General features: G+C 39.2%; 1 protein-coding gene across 4 annotated transcripts in view; it reads left to right on the top strand.

The window, feature by feature from the left end:
* Positions 1–11804, top strand: part of Dennd4c (DENN domain containing 4C) — a 120133-nt gene that overhangs the window by 73719 nt on the left and 34610 nt on the right. For all 4 annotated transcript variants that reach the window (XM_008845535.2, XM_029569598.1, XM_029569599.1 and 1 more), the window contains 5 exons: positions 1115–1150; positions 1235–1365; positions 2896–3028; positions 7120–7326; positions 10113–10241. In XM_008845535.2, the coding sequence (XP_008843757.1) occupies positions 1115–1150; positions 1235–1365; positions 2896–3028; positions 7120–7326; positions 10113–10241 (636 nt within the window). The remainder of the gene's footprint in view (positions 1–1114; positions 1151–1234; positions 1366–2895; positions 3029–7119; positions 7327–10112; positions 10242–11804) is intronic.

The raw sequence follows: 11804 nt of genomic DNA, 5'->3' as shown, positions 1-11804 counted from the left end.
AGTGCAGGCTAGGAGCGGACCTGTGCACCTTTAATCCCAGCTCTCAGGAAGCAGAGGTAGGCAGATCTCTGTGAGTTCAAGGCCTCTGTGAGTTCAAGGTCTACATAGTGAAAGACAGGCTGGTCCCTTGGGCTCTCAGCTGCTGAGCAGAGGCAGGCAGAACTTTGTGAGTTTGAGGCCAGCCTGGTACATAGCAAGTTCCAGGCCAGCTGGGAACTACAGGGAGATCCTGTCTCAATAAATAAATAATAAATAAATAAATAGATAAATAAATAAATAAAATAATAATAATTGAGATTGTGTCCATGAAAGGTTGAAGGGTTCAGTATTGGCCCTTGGTGATTTGTATGCCTTAGAAGTCATATTTGTGAATAAGGTTTATGAGAGAACAAATCAAAGTGTACCTGTAATCACCTACCTTTAATCATGTACCTGTAATCACCGTACTTGAGAGGTTAAGGCAGGAGGATGTTAAGTTCAAGGCCAGCCTACGCTACATGGCAAGTTCTAGGCTAGCCTTGGCTACACAGTGAGCCCTGTCTCAGAAAGAAAAGAAGGGAAGGAAGGACAGAAGACGAATGAAAATAATTTTCAATCCTATTAGCCACAAGACAAATATGGTTTAAGCATTTAGAACCTAAAATATATATTGTGAAATGTTTTTATATATACCTGGTGTTGAAAAAAAAAGGTAGTTTTTCTTTGTTATATGTGTTTGTGTGTAAGGTGTATATGCACGTGTGTGCACGCAGTTCACGTGCAGAGAGAGGCCAGAGGCAGATGTTGGGTGTCCTGCTCTACCACTCTGTACCATATTCTTTGAGACAGGGTACTTTACTAAACCTGGAATTAGACTGGTAGCCAGCAAACCTCAGCAATCTTCCTCTTTCTGTCCCCACCACCCCCATGACCACCAGCACTAGTGTTACAGGCACATGCCTGCTTTTTACATAGGTGCTAGCATCTGAACTCAGATCCTCATACTTGTGTACCAAGAACTGAACTATCGAGCCATCTCTCTAGCCCCTAGTTGCTTTCTTTCTTTTAAATTTAGATTTAAAACAAATTATTAAAATTATTAAGGTTTTCACTAAAAATTTCTTCTCTTTTCTAGTTGTTTCCAGATAAAGTTGTAGAGAAAACAGACAAGGTATTTTTTTATTGTTGAAATTTCAGCTTTCTGAATTATTTCTTGCTTATGTGCAAACTAATTGGAGAATATACTTATTTTCAGATTGATTTGGATTCAGCAGAAGATACCAAATTGATAGAACTAGATGATTCACAGAAAAGTGAGCATACTGTATTTGTAATGCCACCCGAGCCCACTCCTGATGATGGGAAGGATCTGTCCCCACAGTACAGGTAGAGGGTTTTTAAAGAGCTACTTGGACATAACTTCGATAGTATATTTGAGACTTTATGCAATTATCAATAGATAGATATCTTTGTAATTTGTAAAGGTGATTTTCAGTATTAAGTTAGTGAACTAAGAGGTAACTATTCTGTGGAGTTCTTACCAGGTATAATTTAAGGCTAGGTGGTCTTATTAAGGGAAGTCAGATGTCGATTGGTTCTGAAGAAGAAAAGTTTAATTTTTGTGAGGTTCCCTACTTCCTTCAGTAGTTTTTGGGTTTTTTTTTTTTTTTTTTTTGGTCTTTTTGAGACAGGGTCACCCTGTAGCCCCAGCTGGCCTGGATTCACTATGGAGACCAGGCTGGCCTCAAACTCACCAGTGCTGCCTCCCCAGTGCTGGGATTAAAGGCGTGCGCCACCACGCCCGGCTCAATTACTAATTTTTTTGACTGTAAGTTTCCTGTGGGTTGGTTCATTATTCTTTGTTATTTGTATCTTTGTGGATACATATGCTTTTTTTATTGGCTATTTTTCTAATAGAATTCCTTTAAGAGAAAGTCAAAATAAGTACCTTTCTAAAGAGAGAGACTAATGTATAATCTCACCAGGCCTACTGATGATTATATATCTGGAATTGAGAGTGTCTTAATTAAATAATATTTGATTTCATGCTATAGAATTAATTTTTTACTTTGGCTTAACTTTTGTGATTTAGAATTCTGGTACTGACACACAAGATAAAATCAAATAGGGAAAGGCAGTATCTTCAAGAAGAAAATTTGCCAAAAAAAAAAAAAATAGACAAGTGTTAAGAAGAGTCAATAATGGAAAAATAATACTCAGCTTTTCCAGCATTGAAAGAAATGCAAGCCACACTGGTGAACGGAATCATTTTTAACGTGGCTGATGAGGCTGGGGTGCGACACTGGGGTACATGTTGAGTATGACCTTTTTTGAAACCTAAAAACTTTAGATTTACATTAAATTTTATTCTCTTGAGAAACATCGACTTAGAAAACGCTATTATTGAGAATTTATCCTAAGAAAATTAAGTGAAAAAGTTCACAAGGATACATATACAAAGACATTTAGGATATTCACAAGTAGTCTAATAATAACAGTAGTGTGAAGAGTTGGTTAAATTATAGCACATATCTAAAATAAAAATCTTATGCTGTTAACTATTGATATAGGCTAATTTCTTGAAGTAAAACGTGGTTACAGAGTATGCCAAATGTTATTTTTTAATCAATTATTGAACACGGCTTTTATTGAGTTATTATTACTCTTTTAAGTTAAGGTGTCAGAGATTTCTCAAGACTTGGTTGAAAATGACAGACAGGGTGGGGAGGAGCTTGAGTTTCCACTATCTGGATCTTACACCTATATTTTCTCATACTTTGAAAAAAATCTATAAGGATTTTAAAGAATATTAGTGGATACTTTTGAGGTTTAGAGATACCCACCGAAGTAGCTGAGTATTATGAATAATTGAATGTATTTTTAAGTCAGCAGTTCTATTTTTGCTTTTTATTTTAGTTACCAATACTTTCCAGGATTGGACCTGAAGCTTTTCGACAGACCACAGGAGTTGAAACCTCGTTTTAATAAGCACCCTTCTGGGAGCAGCAGTACAAACAGTCCAGCTCTCATGGCCAAAAGAACTAAACAGGTCAGGTATTCTCCATCTAATCCACGTTAATTAAAAACGTAAGATATGTATATGTGATATGCAGTTTATAATATAGAACCCTAGCAAGCTGTTTGAAGACTTGTTCTGGTTGTTACTGAATCTAACTAGATTTCTTGCAACTTTACTTAATATTAAGGCTGAAGGTTTTTTTAATACTTATATTTATACTTTCATGAGAAGCCTTGGGAACCAAACATACTTTAAAAAATATAGACTTTGCTATGTGTGATGCCACACACCTTTAATCCCAGTAGTTGAGAATAGGCGAATTTCTATGTGTTTGAGGTTAGCTTGGTCTACATAGGGAATTCCAGGCCAGCCAGGGCTACATAGTGAGACCCTGTATCAAAAATGATACACACATATTACTCTATTCATATAATTCACATACCATACCATTTATATACATTTATATAGTTAAAGTGAATTATAATTCAGTAAATTCAGTAGTTCACTCTTCCTAGGGGGGTGGTTAATGTGTTCATTGGGTTGTTTCACCTCAGTTAATTTTAGAAACCTGAATCACCCCAGAAAGAAAGCCCACATTCTTTAGCCATTCCCCAATAGCATCCATCCCCAACAGCCCTCTACAGCCACCAGTCTATTTTCTCTCTACAGATGAAATCTATGTATTCTAGGCATTCCTATAAATAAGATAATATATACCGTTTTGTGATTGTGTTTCATTTGTTATCCTTTCAAGGTGTGTCCATCTTGTAGCATGCATTAGTACTTTATTTTGACTGCTTAATACTCCATTGTGTGGACCTACCACAGTTTATTCACAGGGATTGTAGAGGTTCTTTTTGGCTATTAAGAATATTGTTGCTGGGGCTGGAGAGATAGCGCAGTGGTTAAGAACACTGGCTGTTCTTGCAGAAGACAAGGTTTGAATCCCAGCACTCACATGGCAGCTAACAACTGTCTGTAACTCCAGTTCCAGGGGATCCAACAGCCTCTTCTGTCCTCCTCAGGCATTGCACAACACGGGTGCACTTACCTACATGCAGGCAATACATGCATGCACATAAAATAAAAATAATAAAATATTTAAAAATAAAAAAGGATGTTGCTAACACACGTTTCCATACCCACACTGCTGCCCTCTGCTTCTGTAGCTACGGAGTATCTCCAACTGGATTTCAAGCAAGCTGTGGACTGCTGCTGCTTTTTTTCTGTTGCCAAACCCACTGAACACAGAGCCATAAATTCTTTCATACATTGGCTTGTAAGCCACACTGTATATTTTTTGTTTGCCAACCCTCACTAATGAAGATTTAGTTTTTGATACCCACCTCTAGCCTGTCCTATATTGATGAACTTCGCTCTTTGTTCTTCATAAGATAGCCTAACTGAACATCTACTACTCTGGGAAAGGAGCTTTTGAAGCTGCAGCTACCTGGAGATTGGAAGAATGATGATGTTGTCCTTCATGCACTGAGTTTAGAGCAGAGAGAACACAGGCAGAGGAGCCGCAGAACAGAGTGTGGCTGTATGTGATCTCTCCCACCCTTAGGGAACAAGCAGTTCTGCAGTGACAGGAGGAGCAGGGGACTGAATAGCCACCCGCACACAAGTTTCCACTACTAAAGGTGACTGAGCAAGTGCTTAGAGAGGATGTTGCAAAATAAAGAATTGGTGCATGTTCTTCTGAAGCTCCCATTTAAAGAAAGAATGTTCCAGTAAGCATTTGTGTACAAGCATTTTGAGATTATATGTTTTCATTTCTTTTGGGTATATCTAGGAGTAGATTTACTATATTATATGGTAATTCTCTGTAAAATCTGTTGAGGAAATGCCAAGCTGATTTCCAAAATGGCTACACTGTTTTGCATTCCCACTAACATTGTTCAAGTGTTCTGATTTTTCAGTATTCTTTCCAGTTCTTACTATCTGCCTTTTTTTTTTAACTACCGTCTTGTGAATATGAAGTGATATCTCATTGTAGCTTTGATTTACTTCTTCCATGTAGCTTATGTATAATATTCCTTATAGCAAATATTACATTCTAAAGAGCATTAACACAGGATGACCTAGACATCTTGCTTTACTACAGTGTCTGATTTAGAAATAAAGGATTAAGCTGTGGTTAGATATGCATTAAAATAAATTCTCTTTACACTGACATTTTGGAGGTCTTCAAAACATGGAAATTTTCAGAATAAACTGGAGCTTGTGACAGTCAGACATGAGCCAGCACGTCTAGCTTTGGATCAATTTTTAAATTATTTTAAAAATCAATTTTTAAATTATTTTTATTTTATGTGTATGAGTGTATTGCCTCCATGCATGTAAGTGTACCAGTATTGTGCAGTACCCATGCCCATGGAGGTCAAAAGAGAATGCTAGATTCCCCTGGAACTGGGTTATAGATGGTTGTCAGCCCCCATGTGGATGCTGGGAATCAAACCCAGGTCCTCTGCAAGAGCAGCCAGTGCTCTTAATTGCTGAGCCATCGTTCCAACCCCTAAATTGATTATTTTTAAAGAACAGCTCAATGAGAGAATTAATGTAGTCTGTAAACTCAGAAGGGAGAGTGAAGTGGAAATTGTGGCAGGAAATAACCTAGGGCATCTTAACTACTAGGAAAGAATGGAGCAGATATTACTTAAGACTGGAGTAGAAAGGCAGGTATGGTGGCGCACGCCTTAAATCCTAGCATGCAGAGGCAGAGGCAGGTGGATCTCTGTGAGATCAAGGCCAGTCTGGTCTATATAGTGAATTCCAGACCAGCTGGGGGCTACAGAAAGATGCATCTCAAACACATGCACGCACGCGCATGCACACACACACACACACACACACACACACACTACTAGAGTAGGCCTGGTAATCTGAGCTTAAATCATGTCCTCTGACCTCTGCGTGTATGTTGTGGCCCACATATCCACATGCAAACAGCTCATGTGTGCACTCACAGTTTTAAAAAAAAAGAGACTGGGGGACTGTACAGATGACTCAGCAGTTAAGAGCACTGACTGTTCTCGAAGAAGACCTGGGTTTGAATCCTAGCACCCACATGGCAGCTAACAACCATCTGTGACTCCATTTCCAGGGGTCCAACCCCCCTCTTCTGGCCTCCAAGGTCACTACATGATGCTGGTGCATTTACATACATGTATGCATAATACTCACACACATAAAATAAATACATAAAATTTAAAAATAAAAGACTGGAGTAGAGAGCCTATAATCAGAGCATTTAGAAGGTGGAGGAAGGAGGATCAGGAGTGCAACTTTAGGCCAGACTAGGCTACATAATGAGACTCTATTTCAAAAAAAAAAAATTGAAAATCATAAATGTGTAAGTCAAGGATATATAGTTTTAGCTGCCTTTTTACCCATTAATGGCATTGTTTCCTACTATATCAAGAACACTTGTTTAACTATTATAAAATGGGACTGGAGGGGCTGGAGAGATGGCTCAGTGGCTAAGAGCACTGACTGCTCTTGTAGAAGACCCGGGTTCAAATCCCAGTACCCACATGGCACCTAACAACTGTCTATAACTCCAGTTCCAGGAGATCCGATGCCCTCTTCTGACCTCCACGGACACTGCACAACATGGGTGTACCTACCTACAGTTGGCAATACATACACATAAAATAAAAATAATAAATAAAATATTTTTAAAAAATAAAAATGAAATGGGATTGGAGCAAAGGCTCAGTGGTTAAGAGCACTGAGTACTCTTGTAGAGAACCTTGATTCGGTTCCCAGCACCCACATGGCAGCTAACAACCATCTGTAACTCCAATTCTCCCTCCCTTCCTCCCTCCCTCTTCTCCCTCTCCTTCCCTCCCTCCCTCCCTCCCTTCCTTCCTTCTCTACAGGGTCTCTCTGTAGCCCCAGCTGGCCTGGAACTCAGTATGTAGACCAGGCTGTCCTCAATCTCACAGAGATCCTTCTGCCTCTGTCTCCTGAGTGCTGGGATTAAAGGCTTGTACCACCACATCTGGCTAAAATACTTTGTTTTTAAGGCCTAATTTTACATGAAGAATTTTCCTTTTCTTTCTTCTTCCCTCTAATGGATTTTAGTAAATATGGTAATATTTTATTTTTCTTTCTAGGAGATAAAAACAGCCCATAAGTTGGCGAAGAGATGTTATACAAATCCACCGCAGTGGGCCAAGTGTCTGTTCAGTCATTGTTACAGTTTATGGTTTATCTGTCTTCCTGCCTATGTTAGAGTTTCTCACCCTAAGGTCAAAGCACTCCAACAGGCATACGATGTACTTATTAAGATGAGGAAGACAGATGTGGATCCACTAGATGAGGCAAGTATAAGATACTCAGCTACTGTTAAAAATATATATATATATTTTTTTGCAGTGTAGTGGATACAATCCTTACTTATGCTGGGCAACTGAGGTATATCCCTAGCCCATGAAGATAAATTTTATTTTGTATTTTAAGAGTTTAGGACTGGGGGCTGGAAAGATAACCCAGCAGTTAAGAGCATTTTCTGCTCTTGCAGAAGATCTAGGTTCACTTCTCAGCTCACAGCTTTTCATAACTACAGTTCCAAGAGATCTGATGCCCTCTTCAGGCTTCTGGGGGTACCAGGCACACAGGGCACAAGCATACATGCAGGAAAAGCACTCCTACACATAAAAATTTTTTTAAAAGTTTAGGTCTGGTCAGGCCTGGTGGCTCATGCTTGTGTTGGTAAGCATTTCCCGAGGTAGGAAGATTGCCCCAGGGTCCAGGTTAACCCACCCTGGGCTACCAAGTGAAACCCTATCTCAAAAACACAAAAAGAAGTTGGGTGTGGTGGTATATGCCTTAATCACAGAACTCAAGAGGCTGAGGCAGGGAGATCTCTGAGTTCAAGGCCTACCTGGTCTACACAGGGAGTTCCAGGCCAGCCAGGGCTGCATAGTGACACCCTGTCTTTAAAAAACAAAACAAAAACAGAAAAAAGCAGGAAGGCTAGGTTAGGTGTTAGGTTGTTTTAAAGCATGTCAAATCCTCTTAATACTCTGTTTCATAGAGCTAGTGTGTACATGGTTTGCTTTACTTTAAGGTTTATTAAAGTTCATGCTTTGCCTGGGTGTGGTGGTACATGTATCCCAGCGCTTGGGAAGCCAAGGCAGGACGATTGCAACCTGGACTACTTTGTGAAACCAGATCAGGTTGTTTGCCCTTGATGCACAGACTGGAATACTGATTTCATTTTGTTCTTATTTAACTTTGTTAGAGAACTGACAGGCAGAAGACTTTTTGCAGGTGGTTCTTGGTACTATTGTCCTAGGTATAGTGAGTTATAAATTTGTTTGCTATTCATATGAAAATGTAGTCCCTCTTTTTCAGCTTTGCTGCATTTGACACACATTTATTTGGGGTGCCTGGCCTGTACATAGTAGAATGCTTAGCAGCATCAACGGCTCCTGCCCATTAGACACTAGAGGCCAGTAATATCCTTTTCCCCCCTTCACAGGTTATGACGGTCAACAATGTCTTATTGCCCCATGTACCCTGGAGAACAAGATGGCTTTGGAAACCTGCTATAGATAGCAATAGAACTCCCTCAAAGTTGATTTCAGGGTTAGATCAGTTGATATACAGATAATGCCTGGCTAACAATCAGCATTCAGTAAATGGTGTACTGGGTGTCTTTATATATTATCGCTCTTAAGCCTCAGAGCCACCCAAGTGGTCATCCAGTTGACAGCTTAGGAAAATGAAATGTTTATGTAGCTTTTCTCTTGGCTCCCTTTGCCATTGGAAGTGTTAGTTTTGTTGTGTTTGAGACAGGGTCCCTCTATAGCCCTGGCTGGCCTCAAACTCATTGAAATCTGTCTGCCTCTGCCTCTCAAGTGCTGGAATTAAGAAGTGTGCCACTCACTATACCCGGCTTAGAAGTTATTTCTGGTGTTATAATAACTATACTTGAACCAGATTAGAAATTAAAAAGTCTTTGCTAATAATATTACCTTGTACCCCTCCCCCCATCCCTCCCTTCCTTTTGTGGTACCCCTGGGGACTGAACCTATGGTCTTGTGCATGCTGAATGTAAAGCATACTGATGGGGAAGAAAGGTATTTTAACCAACTTGATTCTAGAAATGAATTCTTTCTCACATTTATGGAGAACGGTAGTCATTCTTGTATAGATTTATTTTTTCACACAAATGAGAGGTGCATGAAATAATCAGGTTGATTATTAGGTTGAATAGAGTTTGTTGTTGTTACTGTTCTATTTTATTTTATTTTTTCTCAGAGTATTTCATAACCCAGACTAGCCTGGAAGTCATTATGTATTGGAGAATGGCTTTAAACTCTGATCCTTCTGCCTCTGCCTTCTCAGTGCTGGGATTATAGACCAGTGCCACCACTTGGTTGAATAGGGTTTTTTTGTTTGTTTTTATTTTAATGTTTATTTTGACACAGGGTCTCATTATGTAGACCAGGCTGGTCTCAAACTATAGAGATCTGCCTGCTTCTACCTCCAGAATGCTGGGATTAAATGCTTATACCACCACCCCCAGCTTCTTAGATAGGTTTTAAAAATAATTTAAGTAGGTGCTCATACTGGAACAAAAGATTCAGTCATGCTTCATAAGTTTATGAAAAGAATTAAGGGCTGGAGAGATGGCTTATTGTTTAAGAGCACTGACTGCTCTTTCAGGAGACCCGGGTTTGATTTCCAGCACCCATATGGTGGCTAACAACCATCCATAACTCCAGTTCCAGGGGAACTGATGTCCTCTTCTGGCCTTCACAGGCATTGCACCATGTGGGTGTACTTACGTACACACAAGCAAAATAGTCATACACACTAAATAAAAATTAAATTTTAAAAAAGAATTGAGTAGTCATTTTATTTGTTTTATTATTTTGCTTGTTTTTGAGACATAGTCTCATGTGGTCCAGGCTGGCTTTGAACTCACTCTGTAGCCTTGTAGGTTTGTTTTAAACTCCTCTTCCTCCTGCGTCCACCTCCCAAGTGCCAGGATTACAGGTACACACCACCCACATCTGGCTGATAGTCTTTATAATTTCTGTACATCTCAGATAAACTGTTATGCTGGCTACTGATGCCCCAGTGTTGTTCTTGTCAGGTGTGCTATCGTGTGGTAATGCAGCTTTGTGGACTTTGGAGTCATCCTGTTTTAGCAGTGAGAGTCCTATTTGAAATGAAAACTGCTAAAATAAAGCCAAATGCTATTACATATGGCTATTATAATAAGGTAAGTAGGATTAATATTAGGCAGTATATTGCTAATGAAGAATGATGATTTTTAAAAATCTTTTATTTGTTAAACTTCTGTTGATAGGAGGTTTGGGGAGCATAATTCTCTCTCTCTCGGTCTTTTTGGTCTTTTTGAGACAGGGTCTCTGTTTTGAAATATGTGTATATTATGAAATGGCTCAGTCAAGCTAAGTAACATATGTATTATCTCGTTTACTAATTTTTGTGGTGAAGACACTTAAAAATCTCTTACCAATTTCTAAAATGTAATGCATTGCAGTAAGTCTCGTCACCGTGTTGAATTATAAATCTTTTAAATTTATTCTTCCTATCTAACTGAAATTTTGGGTTCTTAGATCCACATCTCCTTCACTGTCCCACAGCCCTGCCCTTAGCAGTATTGCTCTTGAGCTCAACTTTTCAGATTTTACATTTAAGTGAGATCATGTGGATCTTTCTTGTTTCACCTAACATAATGTCCTGAAGGTTCCTCAGATTGTTTACAAGTGACAAGGATTTTTTTTTTTTTAAGCTTAATAATGAGGGCTGGACAGATGCTCAGCAGTTAAGAGTTCTAGCTGCTCTTGTAGAGGACCTGGTTTGGTTCCCAGCACCTACATGGCAGCTAATAACTATCTATAACTCTAATTCCAGGGGCTCCAACACCTTCTTCTGGTATACTTACATATATGCAGGCAAAATACTCATATACATAAAATTAAAATAAAAGTAAAAATTTTAAAAAGCTTAAAAAAGCTTCCATGTGAATATTTTCTTTATTCTTGTATAGATGGGCATTTAGGTTGATTCCATATCTTGGTTATGAATAATGCTACAGTGAATTGGGAATGCAGATCCTTGTTTGTTTGGTTGTTGTTTGAGACAGGGTCTCATTATGTAGCTCCAGCTAGCCTGAGTCAGAGGCCTTTGTCTCCTATGCTGGGATTAAAGGCATGCATCACTATTCCCAGCTAGATCTCTTTGAAATAATGATTTCATTTCCTATGGAAATACGTTCAGTTGTGGGATTGCTGGGTTACATGGTAGTAGTTTAGGAACTTCCATAACTTCTGTATTAGTTACTTTTTTTTCTGTTGCTGTGATGAAATACTGTAACAAAGGACATTTATAGAAGGAAGAATTTATTTTTCCAGTTCCAGAGGGATGAGTTCAGCGTTGTTGGGAGGCATAGTAATAGGTAGCTGGAGCGGAAAGCTGAGCACTTACATCTTCAAGCCCCCCCCCCCCCCCCCCCCCCCGCCCTGTGAAGTGCTTCCTCCAAAGCAGTGCCACCAACTGGTCACAAAGTGTTCAGATACTTGAACCCTATAGGGGACATTCTTGTTCAAAGCACCATACATACCATTTTCCATTATGGCTTCACAAATTTGTATTCTCACTAACATTGTAAAAGGGTTCCCTTTCCGGGTTCCCTTTTTTCTGTATGTTTGCTAGCATCATCTTTTCCCTTTTTAAAACTTAAAAAAAAAAAAATGAAATGTATTGTTTTTGTGTCTGTGTGCACATATGACGGGGGAGCACACCTTGCTGTGGCCTGCAT

This window comes from Nannospalax galili, unplaced genomic scaffold, assembly GCF_000622305.1.
Source record: "Nannospalax galili isolate Female #2095 unplaced genomic scaffold, S.galili_v1.0 scaffold1082, whole genome shotgun sequence".
Classification (NCBI taxonomy): domain Eukaryota; kingdom Metazoa; phylum Chordata; class Mammalia; order Rodentia; family Spalacidae; genus Nannospalax; species Nannospalax galili.
This window is presented reverse-complemented; position numbering and strand designations above follow the sequence as displayed.